Source organism: Clavelina lepadiformis, chromosome 3 (genome assembly GCF_947623445.1).
Source record: "Clavelina lepadiformis chromosome 3, kaClaLepa1.1, whole genome shotgun sequence".
In the NCBI taxonomy this organism is placed as follows: domain Eukaryota; kingdom Metazoa; phylum Chordata; class Ascidiacea; order Aplousobranchia; family Clavelinidae; genus Clavelina; species Clavelina lepadiformis.
The window spans coordinates 24,336,728-24,360,105 of NC_135242.1; the positions used below are offsets into that span (position 1 = coordinate 24,336,728).

The window sequence follows — 23,378 nt, forward strand, 5'->3', positions numbered from 1 at the left end:
TTAATATTAAATACAGAGAATCTGATTAACTTTGCTTTTAATATTTTTCCATTATTACTTCAGACAAACATGAGAAATTTCAACAATTTTACTGTTCCCAGAAAAAGGAATTTAAGAAGCCAATCGAAGCCATTTTCTATCGAAGCGCTTCTCTCTACATTACAAGATCACTTACGGAGATTGTTCTCAAGGCTTTTACGATCTATCTATTGATCTATACTCGCTCTCTTTCTCTCTTTCTCTCTTTTTCTCTTTCTCTCTTTCTCACTAAAATCGTAGCATGCAACGGTAAGTTACATATATACACTATAAGGAATATTAATAAATAAATTAATAAAGAAAAAGAATTTCAACTTGAGGCGCAATGCGCTTATCAAAACAGAAGACGTTTGTGACGTTTTGACTCGAAAATTTCCAGGTTGGGTGTTAGTTCTCACAATAGATCTTAAATGAAAGGAAGTAAGTGCCAATCAATTAACATTGTCTATTTTAGAATGACAATGCTTTTATTACGGGGTCAATCTTGCAAAAAAATATGTCACCGATTAAGTTGTCAATCACAGGGTTTACTTCGAATTTGGCGAGTTTATAAAATGAATGAACTTATTACAAGTATGACGTTATGTAATAATAGCGGTAAATAGTAGATACATATTTAAAACATCACAACTTGGAAGACAATGGAAACAGCGTCTTCCACAGGGGTCTGGAACATGCGTCTCAAAAGTACACGGTCGCCTTTAAGCCAGGAAGTGCCGGTAGCAAATGCAGTGAGTGATTGTTATTTATAAATGTGTGTAGTTTATATTGCGAAGAATCTCTAACTTTTGTGTCTTATCAAGATGAAAAAACTGTAGAAAGTCTCAAGGTTAGCTACAAGCTTTGTATACGAAGACAACATCTTAAAATCAATTAACGGAGCAAGTACATAGAATATAGATAACTTTCAGGTGAAATGACGTTGCAAAATTTTATAAAGTATTATCTTGGTTTGAAAATAAATTTGAGAAAATGCCACAGACAGTTGATTGTAAAAACTGTAACGACTGCTGTAAAACATTAACGTTTTTGCCATTAGAGAGTTAGCTTCGGTGGTAGACTGGAGCGACAAGTAGTTCCCGAACAATCTCCTAAAGCGATCAGTCGCTGATTCATTTTACCCAAGACCTGAAAAAATTCCTATTTTAATTAAAATATCAACTAAAACACATAAGTTAATGAGAAAAAACACAAAATTACACAAGTTATTTACATTGAAAATACCACTGTATTTTGCATCAACAGATGAAAAACACAACTCACAACTTTAATTTCTGACAACAACACGTTACCTGAGGATCAACTGTGCTTCTTATATTGTTCAGTTGATGGGGATCGGTTGTGTGGTTGTACAACTCGACGAACGTCTCACTGTCAGTGAACTCACAGTACATCAGGTCCACTTTATTCAAAGTATCAAGAGTCCGTACGCAGCTGTACGTGTTGTTGAACGCGTCTTCACATACACAGTCGGGAAAGCAATGCTACATGGAATAGGTATCAAACACTAAGTGGGGTGGATGGATGGATGAAAGCAAACACCGACAATTTACCCACCGAAACCCCTGCATCCATCTCAGTGCACTCCGGGCGTGGATTATTAGATCCCTCTCCATGATATTCAACTAGGAAATCGGTTCTCCATTTTGGTTTCTTGTCGGACTGTCAAGAAAGAACAAGCAGTGATAACATCGTTGCTATGGCGTTTCATGAGATTATTTCATAATGGTAACAGTGGCTCTTGGTTGAAAGTTAAAACGACAAAAAGTGAAAGAAAAAGCAGCAGATCAATAAGAATTTCATCGGGAAGGCAAGTGTACTTCGGAGAAGGAAACTAGTCTGACTCAACAACCTTCCTGAGAGGAAGAAGTGGGTGACGACAAAGGCAGGGGGAACCGGACCAAAAAAATAACGCATTAAGCAGAACAGGAAAGATAAGCGAAGGGTGAACTACTTTTACACAAAAATGGAACCCGTTGAAATTAACTCACGTTAAAAAGGGGCAGTAGGGAGATTCCATCCATAGAAGCCGGGAATTTCCCCTCACCCCCATTAGCTATATCAGAAATAGTCGGGGCAATGTCAATATTCACTATGGGTTCAACTCGGGTCACATTCTTTGAAACTCCCGGACCACGAACAATAAACGGAATTCGAAGATCGAATTCATAAAGTTGCCGCTTGTCGATTGGAAGAGAAAATTGTCCTGGAACGCAGAAAAACTATTGATACAAATATGGATGATAAAAGATATTTTCAACTGCTCACCTAAGTGGTAGCCATTATCCGAAGTATAAATAATATAAGTGTTGTCAAGCTGTCCTGTGTCATTCAATGCAGTGACAACTTTCGCAACGAGATCATCAACAGACAGAAGTGTCTGCCATCGCTTGCGGAAAGCGTTGTCTAAATAATTGATTGAATCCTCGGCCATCGGGTTTTTAGCCTGTCTTAGAAGCCAGTGCTTGTTCTAAACCACAACAAGTCGTCATGAGTGGCGCGTAGGCAGAAATGAACCACCAGTGAAAATTAAAATACTGAAAACCGTCACTAATTCTGTTTTAAGCAAGCGCATCAAACCTTGCCGTCTTTGTTGAAGCTTCCATCTCTTGGAGCCGACAGATTTAGAAACTTTCCCTCATATTGAGGAGCGGCATTCCATGGGCCGTGGGGAGCGGTGGTTGAAATCATCATCAAGAAAGGTTGATCAACGTTATTTTCACGATGCTTGTGAATGTTCTTGACGCTTCTGTATGTCTGCGTAATAAATCTAACCCTATCTATCCAATAAAATGCTGCGCTTTAATTGATGTTTCAACAATGCTCACCAAAAGATCGGTGAGATAATCAGAGTGATAAGCATCTCCGTGTGTAACAACAGCTCCATTGTCTGAAACGGTGAAGTTGTAATACTTGGAATTTCCAACCTTGAAAATAATTTTTATAATTCAGCTTTGAAACAATCGATCACAGATAAAGTTAACAAATAACAGCGTTCCCACACATCTAAAAGGGACATTCACGTCAATTTTTTTTTATGCTGTATCAATTGCCGCTACTCACCAAACCAAACCAGTCACTCCAGCCTGGTGGTACATGACTGGGGCCGCCAGCCGTTTTTTTTCCGTACTACAACAACAAAAGTTGAAACTTTAAAACAAACATGAGCATAAATGAAGCAAAATAAGCAAATACCTAACGACCAATTTTAAAGTTTCATCAAGCTGGTAGAAATATATATTTGTCAATGGCAAGGCACCAAGTTAAAAAGGTGCAGAGTTATGTGATACCTGGTTAAGATATTTTCCTGCAAAGTAAGTTTTATACTTTGCATTGTGAGCAAACACTGCAAAAGTTTCCTTCTCAGCGGAATTCTGCCACGACAAACTGGCACAGTTTCCCGAGATTGAATTGTTGACCGTGTTGTGGTTGTGAGAATATCGCCCTGAATAAGATTCAGTGCATCGGTCAATAAAATCTCACAATCTGTTAGAAAAGTAAGTCATAAAGCAGAAGTATATCAATCAACTATCTACAATCAAGAAATGTTAATTAGAAGTGAAGCGAATGATTTATCTGCAAGTTTCACTATATGCTAATTGTTATCTCCTTAAAGCCCATGCAATAAAAAAACTGACATTAAGTCAGTAGAGCAATTCTTAAATCGTTCCATTAATTATTGAGCTACCTGTCAAAATACTTGATCTACTCGGGCAGCAGAGTGGGGTCGGGGTAAACATATTTGTAAACGTTGTCCCTTCATTTTGAAGAAGTTCTTTCACCTTGACCATTGGTGTCTGAATAACGAAAATGTTTAATTAATTTCATCAAAATTCAGATTCAGGTTGACAAACTTCTATTTTCACAAAGAGAATGAGGCGAGTGTTCTTTATAAAACTAAAAACTACTTGAAAGTTACACGATGTTAGGCAGAAACGCATGGTGAAAAAATGTTTTTGTAGCCTCTTCCAGGACCTAGGACGATCTCCCGTAAAACGTGCGTGATATGGAAAACTTAAAACTCTTTTCAAAAATTACTAAAAATGCATTTTTCTGCTGTGCTTTTGTGTTTTAGAACATTTTAAATGTAGATTTTACTCTAACGTTTTCCTGTTTATATCCTTCTATATTTCGTACGTATTGTTTAATCACCTATTGACTGTAGAGTGCCTTTGAGTGTTTTTTCACGAGGTATAGGGCGTTTTGCAAATGTTTATTATTATTATTAAACAAGTTCTTACCATTCCTCCAAGTATCTTATCCTGGTCATCAGTGAGAATCAAGACAATATTGGGAGCGTGGGATGGTAAGTTTTCCTCGCTTGACACAGCGTGGAGTATCACGAACAGAAAACATAGACATAACATGTCGCTCCTATGTATTTGACAACACTTCAGTTTCGAAATTAAATCCCTGGAAATTTTTAGACGCAATGAAATCAAAATGACGGTGACCAATCGTAAAATCAACAACAATATGGCACAAGAAATAAAAGAATAGGCTAACAGGGAAAGATACAAAGATAACGCAAATCCAACAAATGTACATGTAATTGAAATCAAAATTAACTTAATCAGCATAAAAACTTACTGGTATTGTTACAGGTATTGTTACAGTTAATATCGCTACTCTCGTGATATTATGGATTGATCTAAGTCGATAAGACGTTCGGTAGAATCTCTTGTATTTTAGACAGCTATGAACATGAACGTAATACTCTACAATCGAATCACAATGTACAACCAAGAAAGCACATGGCGGTAGCATGGCCAACATAGAAATCTTATTAAGTACTTTATACCTTTCAACCGTTACAGGCAGGTATTGTTACAGGTGTTGTTACAAACTAACACAACTGACTTAACATTCAGCAACATTCATTCATTCATTCATTCAACAAGTTAACATTTCATGTAAACTTAAGTTAATCCAACGCAGCAGCCCCATTATGCAAGGTCAGACGATTATTATGAAACATACAAAACACGACATATTGCACAGGGTGGAGTGGCTGATACCTCAACCAGAACCAACAGAAAATATCACGAGATGACGACATGCAGCTGACTAAAGTTCTTACACACAACGACGTTAAGCAAACCTGAGTCACTAGCACAGTCACTAGCTTGAGAGATGAAAAGAATCCACTTAATTTCACAAATATGCAACAGTTTTCAATTCAATTGCATTGTGACGTTTATGTAAATAAATGATGAAAACGGTTATAAAAATTATTGCAATGACAGTAGCTGGCGTTTGAAGCTTCACCACTGAACAAGGTTGAAGATTGAAGGCTGGAAAGTTCACACTAAATGGTAACTGTCCGGTGCTTGATATTGACAATTTCTTTTCGGTTCAAATCGAGAAGAACCACTGGGTCACGGCCGTAACGTATTGTCTTCTTCCCAAATATTCCGAATATCGCACCACCAGATATTTCTCCAACACCTACCATAATCCCAGTCAAACCAACGAGTTTGTCTGAATCAGACCCAAACTGTTTAGTTGCTACAAGGCAAGTCGAATAGACTCCGCTGAAAAAGGCCAACTCCAAGACTGTGTAGAGATACGTGATGCTAAGTAGAAGCATTTCAGGTTGCACGAATAAACGAATAAATGTCAGAAATGCTGGCAACGTTTCATTTAGCTTCGAATCATGTCCCTTGTCTTCCAGAGACGCAGAATCTTGCGTTACTTCGCTTTCGTCCACACTTCTGTCATCGTTAGACCCGGAGGAAACAAGATGATCTCGATCCTCTTCTATTCTGGGACTTTTATGTTGTGATCTCAGAACGAGTACCAAGAAAGTGCCGCAGCCACAAACCACATTCAAGCCAATAAACAGAGGTACACGTTGGTGCTCTGTAATATTGGTATAGGTGGGCAGTACCGCGGTACTATAGTACCGAATTACTGTACCGCGGTACTTTTTTAGTACCGATACCGGTACCGTCGGTACTTTTGGAAAGAAGTACCGAATTACGTTTTTCAAGAAATTTCTGTCGGTCCCGGTACTCGGTACTTTTCACGCGTCGTTTTCGCGTATCGGTCACGCTCTGCCACGAGAAAAAAAAACGTGAATATTTTCTATCAAAGTTCTTTAGTAGTTCTCTATCCATAATGAACATTTTACATTCACGGTAATTAAAAGTATGCGAGAAAAATCTAAGTACCTGTAATTTGTCACCAACTTTCTGATGTAGACACACCGCGGCAGCATCATCACTGGCGTCGGCGTAAATGGTCACGGTTGTGTATTCAAGGGGGTGAGCCAACATGACAGCGTCCGCTAACACGCGTTTGGGATCGTGGAAAACCTTCTTTGCTCCAGATGTGGAATGGAATGGAATTTGGCTTCGCTTGTGAAAGTGTTTCTGTAAAAGATAAGTCAAGGGCGAAGCCGCTTCGGCCAGCTTGAGGGCATGAGTGCGGTTATAGTTGATGAGTCCGAAATAAGATCGTAATTATCGAAAAGTAGTGGGTAAAGGAAAATCCTCGACGGTTTTGATCTTATCGGGCAGTGGGGAAATCCCGCTTTCAGAGATCAAATGGCCCAAATAGTGTACAGTGGTCTTCCCAAAGATGCATTTCTTCGGGTTGATGATGAGACCATATTCATTGAGTTTATCAAAAATGATTTGCAAATGCTTCAGATGTTCATCTTCAGATGCACTGAGGACGATAATATCATCCTGGTAAACTTTAGCAAAAGATTCAGTGCCGGACAAGCAAGCTAGTGTCCATAAAGTATTGGAAGACATTTGGTGCGAACTTAATGCCAAAAAACAATTTCTTGTAGCAAAATTGACCCAAGTTAGGGACTGCAAAAGATGCAATGAGGTATGAATCAGGGGTCACTTTAAGTCCAAGTTGGAAAAAACCTTAGAGGGACCAATGCTCTGTAAAAGACCTCGTACGTGTGAAATCGGATAAGCCAGTTGTTCACTAAAGTGGTTGATTTTCGAGATGTTTAAATGAAACCAAACTTTTTCTCAGCCAGGAACTTCCCGCTTCACAGCTATAGTCAATTAGCTCTGTTTGCTTTATGAACTTTTAATAGCCTTTTCTTCAAATAAAAACATCCATCCTACCGCTATAAAACCCAAACGTCACTGGCCTCCACTCTCCAGCCGAGCGCAACGCCACACCAAAACAAATTCCACGCAATCAACGTTGAACGCTAAACACCAATTAGGCCCTAGGGGTCACGATGCGAGACGTCACAAAAGATCGACTGAAAACACGTGTACAAATAAATAAGTAAAATACAGCATCACGTGAGCAAACCTAAAACCTGACAAGCATGCATACAAAAGACACAACGCGAATAAAAATAAGAGCTGACTCACACATTTAATTAGATTAAAATATAGGAGTGATGCGAACAAACGACATGGTGGCTATAAAACAGGTGCATAACAATAATCCCGTGACATAAACACATTCTGGAAGACGGGGGACCGCCTCCCGGGGGAGCTTTCTTTTTAACGATCACAAGAGGGCTGGACCAGGGTGAAGAACAGCACATTATGATCCCCTGTTCCTCGAACTGGACGACCACCTCACGAACTCACTTCATCTTATCGGCAGCAATGGGCTTAACACGAATGGGGCCTCCGGTGACCTTAATGCGAAACTCCTCTTTGAAAGGGGTTTCTTTGCAAACATTGAGAGAACGCATCAGATCAGGGTAATTCGCCAAACGGTCCGAGTACTTGTCCGTCACCAAAGAGGCTCTGGGTGACGACGCAAAAGCCACCAAACGCGGCGCGACAACCCAGTTCTCAGTGATACCGTGGCGTTGCAACACTTCCTGTGATTAAAAAACAAACTCTGCGCCCAAAATGTTGTGAACCACTGGGCAAATCTGGAAAACATGGTCAAACGAACTAAGACCTTTAAAATGTAAGGACCTTACATAATGCTGTAGTTCGGAATGGCACTGCCGGAGCACTACTCAATTCATTTTCAGAAACACGAGCCAGTTTACAGGCAGCCAAAGTGGGTGAAATAATGGAACACAATGCACCGGAATCAATTAAGTCAGAAATACCGAGGAGGCTTGGCCGTTTAAAACCGTATCGTTTCCGGAAGGAAAACCTAACGGCAAGGAGGCTCTTTCGAGCGCGAGACTTAAAATCATAGTAATACCAACATAAGCCCGAATCTTCATGGTCACCTCGTTCCCTGCGTTGTTGCTGGCGTCGGTTCTCTCCGGCGTCTATCACCACGAGGCTTGTCTTTGTAATTGTCCTGTTTCTGGTTGTTCGCCATGAAATCAGCCATCGGCTTCACAAGGGCGTGCATTTTTTATTTTGAAATCCTCGAAGCAAAGCCCAAGTGCACTCAATGGCAAAGCCCAAGTGCTTAAAACATGCAAGATAGCAATAATGCAATTGTGCTATAAAATGGTAGCTTAGCATGGAAACCAAATCCGCAAAATAATTCCTAAGTTTAACTGAATTAAGGCCAAAATAACAAACAACGAAACAAATACACTGTTTGAAGATGTAGAGGACATGTTCCCTAATATTAAAAACACGCATAGTTGCAGCCGAAATAAATATATAAAGCGACATATATCTTAAGTGCACAACAAATGGATGTTTAAAGAAAACCGCTCAAAAAAACTCCATCCAAGGGACCGGAATCCCGTTACTGTGTCCAGGAGAGGGCCCAATATTGAGGCCCACAAGAGCACTAAAAGATGGCGATAAAGAAGCTGCCTAACATAAATGTCGTGCATAGCTTTTTCCAATTGGAAACGTATTCTTTGTAAAATTATGCCGAGACGTTCTGACGAAAGGGACGTGACGTCAACACAAGCATTGAAGTGGGCAAAGGTTGATGTGACGTAAGCGCTAAGTAACCTATTTTTTAAAACACCGTAAATAACTGGGGTTTATCCGGTATATCAGCAACGTCAGTTGTTACAGCATTAGGAACAAAAGGAAAATATGTGCTTTGTTCTCATTACGAGTCACATCATAATAAGAGAAATTAGCTTCGGCTAATTAGGTAAATCAAGTCTGACTATTGTCTTTAGGAAACGGGGATAAGAGCTTAACACCGGGTGGTAAATCCGGTTTGCTGCTATTTCGAACCACTATTTCGAGGGGTAGAATTGTAAGAATTTGAACAAAAACTTACGGTTTTGGAGGTACGATGTCCCTGTCCACTCGAGTTGTTTCGGGAAGTACCTATACTGTCCTTGACATTGCTACGGGAATCGTGCGTTCCGTCACTAACGAGTTTAATTGATTCAATATCTGGTTCTTCGTGATCAGAGTCAGAATGGTCTGGGGCTGGAGAAACGTTTCCATCTCGCGAAGGACGTCCGGATGTTACCGGTCGCTCGTCTATTTGCTTCTGACCACACTCTAAAGTGTGGGAGGTATTGTCCGATTTTTTAGCGACATTGGACATTGTCTTTGGATGATCGTTCGTCGTAGCGCTGGATTGTTTTCTTTCATATTCCTTGGTAGTTTTTCAGGAACAATAAATTCACTTAAAACGCTTTCTTCTTCTGTGCAGCTGTTCGTTTTGAACGTCTCATAGATGGCTCAGGTACTGCTCTTGAGATCACCAGCGCGCGAATTGAGTGTTTTGTTGGGGTTGCGAGTTGTTGATCATTGCTTCATCGATTGTTCGCTAATCTCACTCCATTGATAGCGCGTTCAATAATCCCCGATATCCTAGTTAAGCATCACAGCACCAAAGCCAAACTGTCAATGTCTTGAATCATCATTTATTATAGGTTCTCAACGAAACGGTTATTGTTATCAGAGCACAGAATAAAGCTGCGTTCGGTAGAATTAGACTGTAGAAAGTAGACGATCAATACCAGACTAGCAATGTCAGACTGAACAACAACAGAACTAACGCCGTTGAGCGCCGAGTACGAATGACGTAGTTAGGAAGTAATGGAAACAGGGTCGCGTATGCCAAAAACGACCAAAATATGGCAAAGCGCTTGCTGTTAAACACACGAAATAAAACACTAATAAAATTATACCATCATCCGCTCTGCACAAAAAGTTCTTAGGAATGAGAGCTAATTATGACCATTAGCACAAGCCTACGGTAGCCTACATTGAAAAGCTTCTCTATTAAAGTGGAAGTTACGGCAGATGCGGACAGTGTCGTGATTAGTGATAACTGATAAGTAATGTCATAATCTTATCTATAGTTCCGCACATTGTGGTAAACGCTTGACACGTCCAGTAACTTATAAGTTCATTTGAGGTTATCCTTGGCATTTTTAACATGACTTGCCCAAAGGTGCAAGTTAAGCGAAATATGGGACCGGACCAACAAGGGAATTGCTTGTGTTGGACGTTTTTCGTCATAACTGTGGTAACAAACTATTTCCTTATTGACCCGGGCCGATATTGCGCTCAGCTTGGTGTTAATGCTGTAGGGAAAAAAACTTTATACTTGCAAATAGTAAGCCTGGGTAACCAACGGGCCATATGCAGGGGACCCATGTTTATCCCATTAAAGGAAAAAAGCCCAACTCTGGAACAAAATATAAAAAACTGGAACCCACAATGGAAAGATATTTTTTCGATCGGGGACAAAGTTTTGCGACGACCGCGTTTTTCTTCTACAAACTTGCTCCAGGTAATAATTATCCGGCCTAAACACAGACCAATTCGCTTAGTCAGCAACATATATCGGCCCCTTGGAGATTGCATTCTTTTGCAGTTTTGTGTAAAGATTTTCTGTTGCTATTCTTGCCACAGAGCAAACTATCCAAATAAACAAACACGAAAAATCAATATTTTTGTGTATTTATAACATAATATAATATAATATAGTAATAATATTGCAAATGTTATACACTATTTATACGCCTCATATACAATTTACCTACACGTTGTATTATCTATAAGTTATAACCTATATGGGAATCCATAAAACGACAACAAAACAAAGAATTTATGAGCTTAATCAAAGAAGGTCGACAAGGAATGTCCAATGTTAAAGAAAATAGTGAGTGAGCGCATGAATAATACGACTTAGAATAATACTACACACTTCATGACGGCTTTACCCTTGTAACTGTAGCCTACTTTAAATCTGTGTTATAATTTATAAACCTGGAGAAACTTTTCTACAAAACACGCCTGCAACGTGGTAAAGAAATGAACGCTGTAACATATAGTGCCAAAATCAAACACAATATGGTGCAAACAACGATTCAGCAGACACTCAATCAAGCAACGCTATAAATACAAAGCAACAGTCAACATGAATTACACTCGTGTACGTATAAATGTGTAACAAAATGTGATTGCTCAACAACACAACTGCAAAGGTTGCGGTCACAGTGGCTTCGTATGTAATGTGCATTAGGTACATTCTTTGCAATACGTTTAGGTGTTTAATAAATGGAAACGTTGGATAATTTGCTACGACAGCGACAGAAGTTTGTAGATAAGACGTCATCCGTTAAGTAAAATCCTATCGCGACACACTGGGTAAATTAACATCGTGGTACTGTAGTTGGTTACATAACAAGTTTCGAAAAATGCCAACACATTTATATCGACTGTGCCAGTTTCGAAAAACTCTAAATCCATTTCACGTCATATGAGCTACCATTGCTTATGTTTGAAACGTTAGTCCCGCCTTGATTTAATTTGATTGGAATTGATAACTGAGGTAGCTTTGCTGTCAATCGTCCTGAGAAAATGACGATTTATGAAGCATTTCATTTCTAAAGCACGGAAATGATATCGGTGTTGAAAGGTGCAGCCGCTGACTTAAATCTCATCACATGCATGGAACTACAGGCATTCGAGCTATGCTTCTTATAATCTCATCATTGTTGCTTCTCTTTTCCCCACCGGCTCCATCTCTACTGCCATCTCGTGGTGTATTCATGAGAAGAGAGACGGACCCGAGGGTCGTGTGGTTGTGACGTCTTCGTTTGCGACAGTGACATCATTCTTCGCAGAATTTGCGTCTCTTTTTGTGATGTCATTTGAAGCATCACCGGCCACTTGGAGGACGGCTTCCAACTTGACTTCTGTCATGTTTGTAGCGCCACCTGACGGCGGCAGTGTAGGCGGATTGATTTGATTTTGATAGCCGAAATGATTGACGTTGTCACGAACTTAATAAAATGAAATTGGTTATTAGCATTTAATTTCAAGAAAGAAATTACTGAAAGAAATTAAGGGAAACACAGAAACAACTTGTCGCTCACCTTGAGAGATATGCCAAATATGCCAAATATGCCAAACGCACGGGAGATGTTCCAAATGAAGGCTGGTTGAAGCGATGCTATTAAAAGTTGGCCAAACTAATTGTTGCCTACTTCAAGGCTTATTCAAATATAATACATTATTCAACTGATAACACGAAAAAGGGGTTACCAAAATGGTATTACGTTATTGTATACCACAATTATCTTATTATTTTGCAATCTGACTCTTAAGAATAATTAGAAGGTTGTGAATTCTGTTTAGAAATCTTCTAAACTCCAGTTGAATAGATTATTTAATATTAAATACAGAGAATCTGATATACTTTACTTTTAATATTTTTCCATTATTACTTCAGACAAACATGAGAAATTTCAACAATTTTACTGTTCATACAAAAAGGATTTTAAGAACCCAATCGAAGCCATTTGCTATCGAAGCGCTTCTCTCTACATTACAAGATCACTTACGGAGATTGTTCTCAAGGCTTTTACGATCTATCTATTCATTTATACTCGCTCTCTTTCTCTCTAAAATCGTAGCATGCAACGGTAGGCTACATATATACACTATAAGGAGGGCATTAATAAAGAAAAAAAATTCAACTTGACGCGCAATGCGCTTATCAAAACAGAAGACGTTTGTGACGTTTAGACTCGAAAATTTCCAGGTTAGGTGTTAGTTCTAACAATAGATCTTAAATGAAAGGAAGTAAGTGCCAATCAATTAACATTGTCTATTTTAGAATGACAATGCTTTTATTACGGGGTCAATCTTGCAAAAAAATATGTCACCGATTAAGTTGTCAATCACAGGGTTTAATTTGAATTTGGCGAGTTTATAATGCAATGAAAAAAACATGTTTTTGGAACAGGCTGTCAATCAACTATTCCTGAATTGGATAACAATTATGTCGTGAACTGAGAATGAACTTATTACAAGTATGACGTTATGTAATAATAGCGGTAAATAGTAGATACATATTTAAAACATCACAACTTGGAAGACAAAGGAAACAGCGTCTTCCACAAGTGTCTGGAACATGCGTCTCAAAAGTACACGGTTGCCTTTAAGCTAGGAAGTGCAGGTAGCAAATGCAGTGAGTGATTGTTATTTATAAATGTGTGTAGTTTATATTGTGAAGAATCTCTAACTTTTGTGTCTTGTCGAAATGAAAAAACTGTATGAAGTCTCAAGGTAAGCCACAGGCTTTGTGTACGAAGACAACATCTTAAAATCAATCAACGGAGCAAGTACATAGAATATAGATAACTTTCCGTTGAAATGACGTTGCAAAATTTTATAAAGTATTATCTTGGTTTGAAAATAAATTTGAGAAAATGCCACAGACAGTTGATTGTAAAAACTGTAACGATCGGTGTAAAACTTGCACGGGTTCAAAGGCTGTAAAACATTAACGTTTTTGCCATTAGAGGGTTAGCTTTGGTGGCAGAGTGGAGCGACAAGTAGTTCCCGAACAATCTCCTAACGCGATCAGTCGCTGATTCATTTTACCCAAGACCTGAAAAAATTCCTATTTTAATTAAAATATCAACAAAAACACATAAGTTAATGAGAAAAAACACAAAATTACACAAGTTATTTACATTGAAATTACCACTGTATTTTGTATCAACAGATAAAAAACACAACTCACAAGTTTAATTTCTGACAACAACACGTTACCTGAGGATCAACCGTGCTTCTTATATTGTTCAGTTGATGGGGATCTGTTGTGTGGTTGTACAACTCGACGAACGTTTCACTGTCAGTGAACTCGCAGTACATCAGGTCCACTTTATTCAGAGTATCAAGAGTTCGTACGCAGCTGTACGTGTTGTTGAATGCGTCTTCACATACACAGTCGGGAAAGCAATGCTACATGGAATAGGTATCAAACACTAAGTGGGGTGGATGGATGAATGAAAGCAAATACCAACAATTTACCCACCGAAACCCCTGCATCCATCTCAGTGCACTCCGGGCGTGGATTATTAGATCCCTCTCCATCATATTCAACCAGGAAATCGGTTCTCCATTTTGGTTTCTTGTCGGACTGTCAAGAAAGAACAAGCAGTGATAAAATCGTTGCTATGGCGTTTGATGAGATTATTTCATAATGGTAACGGAGGCTCTTGGTTGAAACGACAAAAAGCGAAAGAAAAAGCAACAGATCAATAAGAATTTCATCGGGAAGGGAAGTGTACTTCGGAGAAGGAAACTAGTCTGACTCAACAACCTTCCTGAGAGGAAGAAGCGGGTGACGTACAAAGGCAGGGGGAACCAGACCAAAAAAATAACCCATTAAGTAGAACAGGAAAGATAAGCGAAGGGTGAACTACTTTCACACAAAAATGGGACACGATGAAATTAACTCACGTTAAAAAGGGGCAGTAGGGAGATTCCATCCATAGAAGCCGGGAATTTCCCCTCACCCCCATTAGCAATATCGGCAATAGTCGGAGCAATGTCAATATTCACTATGGGTTCAACTCTGGTCACGTTCTTTGAAACTCCCGGACCACGAACAATGAATGGAATTCGAAGATCGAATTCATAAAGTTGCCGCTTATCAATTGGAAGAGAAAATTGTCCTGGAACGCAGAAAAACTATTGATACAAATATGGATGAAAACAGATATTTAGAATTGCTCAAGTCAGATTTATCACATTGACTTCTAAAAACTTGGTTAGCTGTTCACCTAAGTGGTAGCCATTATCCGAAGTATAAATAATATAAGTGTTGTCGAGCTGTCCTGTGTCATTCAACGCAGTGATAACTTTCGCAACGAGATCATCAACCGACAAAAGTGTCTGCCATCGCTTGCGGAAAGCGTTGTCTAAATAATTGATTGAATCCTCGCCCATCGGGTTCTTTGCCTGCCTAAGAAGCCAGTGCTTGTTCTAAACCACAACAAGTCGTCATGAGTGGCATGCAGGCAGAAATCAACCACCAGCCAAAATTAAAATACTAAAAACCGTCACTAATTCTGTTTTAAGCAAACGCATCAAACCTTGCCGTCTTTGTTGAAGCTTCCATCTCTTGGAGCGGACAGATTTAGAAACTTTTCTTCATATTGAGGAGCGGCATTCCATGGGCCGTGGGGAGCGGGAGTTGAAATCATCATCAAGAAAGGTTGATCAACGTGATTTTCACGATGCTTGTGAATGTTCTTGACGCTTCTGTATGTCTGAGTAATAAATCTAACCCTATCTATCCAATAAAAGCTGACGCTTAAATTGATGTTCCAACAATGCTCACCAAAAGATCGGTGAGATAGTCAGAGTGATAAGCATCTCCGTGTTTAACAACAGTTCCGTTGTCTGAAACTGTGAAGTTGTAATACTTGGAATTTCCAACCTTGAAAAGCGTTTTTTTATAATTCAGCTTCGAAACAATCGATTACAGATAAAGTTAACAAATAACAAGGCTTCCACACATCTAAAAGGGGACATTCAAGTCTAAACAGTTTTATGCTGTATCAATTGCCGCTACTCACCAAACCAAACCAGTCGTTCCAGCCTGGTGGCACATGACTGGGGCCGCCAGCCTCTTTTTTTCCGTACTAAAACAACAAAAGTTGAAAATTTAAAACGAACATGAGCGTAAATAAACCAAACTAACCAAATACCTAACAACCAATTTTAAAGTTTCATCAAGCTGGTAGAAATATATTTTCCAATGGCAAGATACCAAGTTAAAAAGGTGCAGAGTTATGTGATACCTTGTTAAGATATTTTCCTGCAAAGTAAGTTCTATACTTTGCATTGTGAGCAAACACTGCAAACGTTTCCTTCTCAGTGGAATTCTGCCACGACAAACTGGCACAGTTTCCCGAGATTGAATTGTTGACCGTGTTGTGGTTGTGAGAATAACGCCCTGAATAAGATTCAGTGCATCGGTCAATAAAATCTCACAATCTGTTAGAAAAGTAAGTCATAAAGCAGAAGTATATCAATCAACTATCTACAATCAAGAACTGTTAATGGGAAGTGAAGCGTATGATTTATCTGCAAGTTTCACTACATGCTAATTGTTATCTCCTTAAAGCCCATGCAATAAAAAACTGACATTAAGTCAGTAGAGCAATTCTTAAATCGTTCCATTAATTATTGAGCTACCTGTCAAAATACTTGATCTACTCGGGCAGCAGAGTGGGGTCGGGGTAAACATATTTGTAAACGTTGTCCCTTCATTTTGAAGAAGTTCTTTCACCTTGACCATTGGTGTCTGAATAATGAAAATGTTTAATTAATTTCATCAAAATTCAGATTCAGGTTGACAAACTTCTATTTTCACAAAGAGAATGAGGCGAGTGTTCTTTATAAAACTAAAAACTACTTGAAAGTTACACGATGTTAGGCAGAAACGCATGGTGAAAAAATGTTTTTGTAGCCTCTTCCAGGACCTGGGACGATCTCCCGTAAAACGTGCGTGATGTGGAAAACTTAAAACTCTTTTCAAAAATTACTAAAAATGCATTTTTCTGCTGTGCTTTTGTGTTTTAGAACATTTTAAATGTAGATTTTACTCTAACGTTTTCCTGTTTATATCCTTCTATATTTCGTACTTATTGTTTAATCACCTATTGACTGTAGAGTACCTTTGAGTGTTTTTTCACGAGGTATAGGGCGTTTTGCAAATGTTTATTATTATTATTAAACAAGTTCTTACCATTCCTCCAAGTATCTTATCCTGGTCATCAGTGAGAATCAAGACAATATTGGGAGCGTGGGATGGTAAGTTTTCCTCGCTTGACACAGCGTGGAGTATCACGAACAGAAAACATAGACATAACATGTCGCTCCTATGTATTTGACAACACTTCAGTTTCGAAATTAAATCCCTGGAAATTTTTAGACGCAATGAAATCAAAATGACGGTGACCAATCGTAAAATCAACAACAATATGGCACAAGAAATAAAAGAATAGGCTAACAGGGAAAGATACAAAGATAACGCAAATCCAACAAATGTACATGTAATTGAAATCAAAATTAACTTAATCAGCATAAAAACTTACTGGTATTGTTACAGGTATTGTTACAGTTAATATCGCTACTCTCGTGATATTATGGATTGATCTAAGTCGATAAGACGTTCGGTAGAATCTCTTGTATTTTAGACAGCTATGAACATGAACGTAATACTCTACAATCGAATCACAATGTACAACCAAGAAAGCACATGGCGGTAGCATGGCCAACATAGAAATCTTATTAAGTACTTTATACCTTTCAACCGTTACAGGCAGGTATTGTTACAGGTATTGTTACAAACTAACACAACTGACTTAACATTCAGCAACATTCATTCATTCATTCATTCAACAAGTTAACATTTCATGTAAACTTAAGTTAATCCAACGCAGCAGCCCCATTATGCAAGGTCAGACGATTATTATGAAACATACAAAACACGACATATTGCACAGGGTGGAGTGGCTGATACCTCAACCAGAACCAACAGAAAATATCACGAGATGACGACATGCAGCTGACTAAAGTTCTTACACACAACGACGTTAAGCAAACCTGAGTCACTAGCACAGTCACTAGCTTGAGAGATGAAAAGAATCCACTTAATTTCACAAATATGCAACAGTTTTCAATTCAATTGCATTGTGACGTTTATGTAAATAAATGATGAAAACGGTTATAAAAATTATTGCAATGACAGTAGCTGGCGTTTGAAGCTTCACCACTGAACAAGGTTGAAGATTGAAGGCTGGAAAGTTCACACTAAATGGTAACTGTCCGGTGCTTGATATTGACAATTTCTTTTCGGTTCAAATCGAGAAGAACCACTGGGTCACGGCCGTAACGTATTGTCTTCTTCCCAAATATTCCGAATATCGCACCACCAGATATTTCTCCAACACCTACCATAATCCCAGTCAAACCAACGAGTTTGTCTGAATCAGACCCAAACTGTTTAGTTGCTACAAGGCAAGTCGAATAGACTCCGCTGAAAAAGGCCAACTCCAAGACTGTGTAGAGATACGTGATGCTAAGTAGAAGCATTTCAGGTTGCACGAATAAACGAATAAATGTCAGAAATGCTGGCAACGTTTCATTTAGCTTCGAATCATGTCCCTTGTCTTCCAGAGACGCAGAATCTTGCGTTACTTCGCTTTCGTCCACACTTCTGTCATCGTTAGACCCGGAGGAAACAAGATGATCTCGATCCTCTTCTATTCTGGGACTTTTATGTTGTGATCTCAGAACGAGTACCAAGAAAGTGCCGCAGCCACAAACCACATTCAAGCCAATAAACAGAGGTACACGTTGGTGCTCTGTAATATTGGTATAGGTGGGCAGTACCGCGGTACTATAGTACCGAATTACTGTACCGCGGTACTTTTTTAGTACCGATACCGGTACCGTCGGTACTTTTGGAAAGAAGTACCGAATTACATTTTTCAAGAAATTTCTGTCGGTCCCGGTACTCGGTACTTTTCACGCGTCGTTTTCGCGTATCGGTCACGCTCTGCCACGAGAAAAAAAAACGTGAATATTTTCTATCAAAGTTTTTTAGTAGTTCTCTATCCATAATGAACATTTTACATTCACGGTAATTAAAAGTATGCGAGAAAAATCTAAGTACCTGTAATTTGTCACCAACTTTCTGATGTAGACACACCGCGGCAGCATCATCACTGGCGTCGGCGTAAATGGTCACGGTTGTGTATTCAAGGGGGTGAGCCAACATGACAGCGTCCGCTAACACGCGTTTGGGATCGTGGAAAACCTTCTTTGCTCCAGATGTGGAATGGAATGGAATTTGGCTTCGCTTGTGAAAGTGTTTCTGTAAAAAATAAGTCAAGGGCGAAGCCGCTTCGGCCAGCTTGAGGGCATGAGTGCGGTTATAGTTGATGAGTCCGAAATAAGATCGTAATTATCGAAAAGTAGTGGGTAAAGGAAAATCCTCGACGGTTTTGATCTTATCGGGCAGTGGGGAAATGCCGCTTTCAGAGATCAAATGGCCCAAATAGTGTACAGTGGTCTTCCCAAAGATGCATTTCTTCGGGTTGATGATGAGACCATATTCATTGAGTTTATCAAAAATGATTTGCAAATGCTTCAGATGTTCATCTTCAGATGCACTGAGGACGATAATATCATCCTGGTAAACTTTAGCAAAAGATTCAGTGCCGGACAAGCAAGTGTCCATAAAGTATTGGAAAATATTTGGTGCGGACTTAATGCCAAAAAACAATTTCTTGTAGCAAAATTGACCCAAGTTAGGGACTGCAAAAGATGCAATGAGGTATGAATCAAGGGTCACTTTTCAAGTCCAAGGTGGAAAAAACCTTAGAGGGACCAATGCTCTGTAAAAGACCTCGTACGTGTGAAATCGGATAGGCCAGTTGTTCACTAATGTGGTTGATTTTCGAGATGTTAAATGTAACCAAACTTTTTCTCAGCCAGGAACTTCCCGCTTCACAGCTAGTCAATTAGCTCTGTTTGCTTTATGAACTTTTAATAGCATTTTCTTAAGTAAAAATAATCATCCTCTTGCTATCAAACCCAAACGTCACTGGCCTCCACTCTCCAGCCGAGCGCAACACCACACCAAAACAAATTCCACGCAATCAACGTGGGACGCTAAACACCAATTAGGCCCTAGGGATCGCGATGTGAGACGTCACAAAAGATCGACTAAAAAGTAAAAACACGTGGACAAATAAATAAGTAAAATACAGCATCACGTGAGCAAACCTAAAACCTGACAAGCATGCATACAAAAGACACAACGCGAATAAAAATAAGAGCTGACCCACACATTTAACTAAATTAAAATATAGGAGTGGTGCGAACAAACGATACGGTGGCTATAAAACGGGTGCATAACAATAATCCCGTGACATAAACACATTCTGGAAGACGGGGGACCGCCTCCCGGGGGAGCTTTCTTTTTAACGATCACAAGAGGGCTGGACCAAGGTGAGGAACAGCACATTATGATCCCCTGTTCCTCGAACTGGACGACCACCTCACGAACTCACTTCATCTTATCGGCAGCAATGGGACGGGGCTTAACACGAATGGGGCCTCCGGTGACCTTAATGCGAAACTCCTCTTTGAAAGGGGTTTCTTTGCAAACATTGAGAGAACGCATCAGATCAGGGTAATTCGCCAAACGGTCCGAGTACTTGTCCGTCACCAAAGAGGCTCTGGGTGACGACGCAAAAGCCACCAAACGCGGCGCGACAACCCAGTTCTCAGTGATACCGTGGCGTTGCAACACTTCCTGTGATTAAAAAACAAACTCTGCGCCCAAAATGTTGTGAACCACTGGGCAAATCTGGAAAACATGGTCAAACGAACCAAGACCTTTAAAATGTAAGGTCCTTCGTTGTATGCTGTAGTTCGGAATGGCACTGCCGGAGCACTACACAATTCATTTTCAGAAACACGAGCCAATTTACAGGCAGCCAAAGTGGGTGAAATAATGGAACATAATGCACCGGAAACAATTAAGTCAGAAATACCGAGGCGGCCGTTTAAAAGCGTATCGTTTCCGGAAGGAAAACCTAACGGCAAGGAGGCACTTTCGAGCGCGAGACTTAAAATCATAGTGATACCAACATAAGCCCGAATCTTCATGGTTACCTCGTTCCCTGCGTTGTTGCTGGCGTCGGTTCTCTCCGGCGTCTATCACCACGAAGCTTGTCTTTGTAATTGTCCTGTTTCTGGTTGTTCGCCATGAAATCAGCCATCGGCTTCACAAGGGCGTGCATTTTTTATTTTGAAACCCTCGAAGCAAAGCCCAAGTGCACTCAATGGCAAAGCCCAAGTGCTTAAAAAATGCAAGATAGCAATAATGCAAATGTGCTGTAAGATGGTAGGTTAGCATGGCCACCAAACCCACAAAATAATTCCTAAGTTTAACTGAATTAAATCCAAAATAACAAACAACGAAACAAACACACTGTTTGAAGATGTAGAGGACATGTTCCCTAATATTAAAAACACGTATATTAGCAGCCGAAATAAATATATAAAGCGACATATATCTTAAGTGCACAACAAATGGATGTTTAAAGAAAACCGCTCAAAAAAACTCCATCCAAGGGACCGGAATCCCGTTGCTGTGTCCAGGAGAGGGCACAATATTGAGGCCCACAAGAGCACTAAAAGATGGCGATAAAAAAGCTGCCTAACATAAATGTCGTGCATAGATTTTTCCAATTGGAAACGTATTCTCTGTAAAATTATGCCAAGACGTTCTGACGAAAGGGACGTGACGTCAACACAAGCATTGAAGTGGGCAGAGGTTGATGTGACGTAAGCGCTAAGTAACCTATTTTTTAAAACACCGTAAATAACTGGGGTTTATCCGGTATATCACCAACGTCAGTTGTTACAGCATTAGGAACAAAAGGAAAATCTGTGCTTTGTTCTCATTACGAGTCACATCATAATAAGATAAATTAGCTTCGGCTAATTAGGTAAATCAAGCCTGACTATTGTCTTTAGGAAACGGTGATAAGAGCTTAACACCGGGTTGTAAATCCGGTTTACTATTATTTCGAAACACTATTTCGAGGGGAAGAATTGTAAGAATTTGAACAAAAACTTACGGTTTTGGAGGTACGATGTCCACTCGAGTTGTTTCGGGAAGTACCTATACTGTCCTTGACATTGCTACGGGAATCGTGCGTTCCGTCACTAACGTGTTTAATTGATTCAACATCTGGTTCTTCGTGATCAGAGTCAGAATGGTCTGGGGCTGGAGAAACGTTTCCATCTCGCGAAGGACGTCCGGATGTTACCGGTCGCTCGTCTATTTGCTTCTGACCACACTCTAAAGTGTGGGAGGTATTGTCCGATTTTTTAGCGATATTGGACATTGTCTTTGGATGATCGTTCGTCGTAGCGCTGGATTGTTTTCTTTCATATTCCTTGGTAGTTTTTCAGGAACAATAAATTCACTTAAAACGCTTTCGTCTTCTGTGCAGCTGTTCGTTGTGAACGTCTCATAGATGGCTAAGGTACTGCTCTTGAGATCACCAGCTCGCGAACTGAGCGCTTTGTTGGGGTTGCGAGTTGTTGATCATTGTGTCATCGATTGTTCGCTTATCTCACTCCATTGATAGCGCGTTCAATAATCCCCGATATCCCAGTTAAGCTTCACAGTACCAAAGCTAAACTGTCGATGTCTTGAATCATCATTTATTATAGGTTCGATGTCGATATATGTCGATGTCTTGAATCATCATTTATTATTGGTTCTCAACGAAACGGTTACTGTTATCAGAGCACAGAATAAAGCTGCGTTCGGTAGAATTAGACTGTAGAACAGGGGCGGGCAACTTTTTCGGTCGGCGGGCCTGATATGAGAAAATAAAGTACTTGGCGGGCCGGATTCCTGAATCGATACATTAATCGTGTATTTATCCACTTATGCAAGGAATAAATCGTATTTAATGTAAACTGTAAGTTTTAAGCATAGAGACCAAAAACAGTATTTAATGAATTTGTTAACGATTAATGTACTTCAATAGCTGCTGAAGTCAAAACTGAACTTCTAAAGTGAACTGCTGAACTGTCTGCGGGCCGCTCAAAATCACGTCGCGGGCCGGGTCCGGCCCGCGGGCCGTATGTTGCCCACCCCTGCTGTAGAAAGTCGACGATCAATACCAGACTAGCAATGTCAGACTGAACAACAACAGAACTAACGCCGTTGAGCGCCGAGTACGAATGACGTAGTTAGGAAGTAATCGAAACAGGGTCGCGTATGCCAAAAACGACCAAAATATGACAAAGCGCTTGCTGTTAAACACACGAAATAAAACACTAATAAAATTATACCATCATCCGCTCTGCACAAAAAGTTCTTAGGAATGAGAGCTAATTATGACCATTAGCACAAGCCTACGGTAGCCTACATTGAAAAGCTTCTCTATTAAAGTGGAAGTTACGGCAGATGCGGACAGTGTCGTGATAACTGATAAGTAATGTCATAAACTTATCTATAGTTCCGCACATTGTGGTAAACACTTGACACGTCCAGTAACTTAAAAGTTCATTTGAGGTTACCCTTCTACTTTTTAACATGACTTGCCCAAAGGTGCAAGTTAAGCGAAATATGGGACCGGACCAATAAGGGAATTGCTTGTG

The 23,378-nt window shown here is 39.7% G+C and overlaps 2 protein-coding genes and 1 long non-coding RNA gene across 8 annotated transcripts; all 3 read right to left on the minus strand.

Moving 5' to 3' along the window:
* Positions 1–487: 487 nt before the first annotated feature.
* LOC143448784 (N-acetylglucosamine-6-sulfatase-like) lies at positions 488–22,908 on the minus strand. Of its 6 annotated transcripts, XM_076948651.1 has the most exons (14): positions 21,883–22,908; positions 9,190–9,239; positions 8,219–8,325; positions 4,281–4,452; positions 3,728–3,836; positions 3,330–3,484; positions 3,103–3,168; positions 2,868–2,966; positions 2,620–2,796; positions 2,308–2,509; positions 2,031–2,245; positions 1,597–1,701; positions 1,332–1,523; positions 488–1,167 (listed from the first exon to the last, which is right to left on the minus strand). In XM_076948651.1, the coding sequence occupies exons 1-14, from the start codon at positions 22,106–22,108 to the stop codon at positions 1,075–1,077; spliced, it is 1,968 nt and encodes a 655-aa protein (XP_076804766.1). In that variant the 5' UTR covers positions 22,109–22,908; the 3' UTR covers positions 488–1,074. The 6 variants fall into 6 exon arrangements, with proteins under 6 accessions (XP_076804766.1, XP_076804765.1, XP_076804770.1 ...); XM_076948650.1 differs by lacking the exon at positions 21,883–22,908 and having other exon boundaries at positions 9,190–9,892; XM_076948655.1 differs by lacking the exon at positions 21,883–22,908 and having other exon boundaries at positions 8,219–8,405; positions 9,190–9,332.
* On the minus strand, positions 12,984–19,001 carry LOC143448786 (N-acetylglucosamine-6-sulfatase-like). The gene is made up of 12 exons (XM_076948657.1): positions 18,859–19,001; positions 16,927–18,741; positions 16,374–16,482; positions 15,977–16,131; positions 15,752–15,817; positions 15,514–15,612; positions 15,266–15,442; positions 14,954–15,155; positions 14,631–14,845; positions 14,203–14,307; positions 13,938–14,129; positions 12,984–13,773 (listed from the first exon to the last, which is right to left on the minus strand). The coding sequence occupies exons 2-12, from the start codon at positions 17,263–17,265 to the stop codon at positions 13,681–13,683; spliced, it is 1,752 nt and encodes a 583-aa protein (XP_076804772.1). The 5' UTR covers positions 17,266–18,741; positions 18,859–19,001; the 3' UTR covers positions 12,984–13,680.
* Positions 18,923–21,007, minus strand: LOC143448790 (uncharacterized). Its single transcript, XR_013114480.1, has 2 exons — positions 20,868–21,007; positions 18,923–19,059 (listed from the first exon to the last, which is right to left on the minus strand). It is a non-coding gene; the product is annotated as an uncharacterized LOC143448790 (long non-coding RNA).
* Positions 22,909–23,378: the final 470 nt, after the last annotated feature.

Excerpts from the sequence above, each read along its gene's own strand:
- LOC143448786 (XM_076948657.1), bottom strand. The coding sequence starts at position 17,265 with ATGCTGATTAAGTTAATTTTGATTTCAATTACATGTACATTTGTTGGA. Across the intron at positions 15,818-15,976 it reads CAGGAAAATATCTTAACAAG|TACGGAAAAAAAGAGGCTGG; the intron begins GTATCACATAAC and ends TTGTTGTTTTAG. Across the intron at positions 14,308-14,630 it reads CCCTACTGCCCCTTTTTAAC|TCCGACAAGAAACCAAAATG; the intron begins GTGAGTTAATTT and ends CTTTCTTGACAG.
- LOC143448784 (XM_076948651.1), bottom strand. The coding sequence starts at position 22,108 with ATGTCCAATATCGCTAAAAAATCGGACAATACCTCCCACACTTTAGAG. Across the intron at positions 3,169-3,329 it reads CAGGAAAATATCTTAACCAG|TACGGAAAAAAAACGGCTGG; the intron begins GTATCACATAAC and ends TTGTTGTTGTAG. Across the intron at positions 1,702-2,030 it reads CCCTACTGCCCCTTTTTAAC|TCCGACAAGAAACCAAAATG; the intron begins GTGAGTTAATTT and ends CTTTCTTGACAG.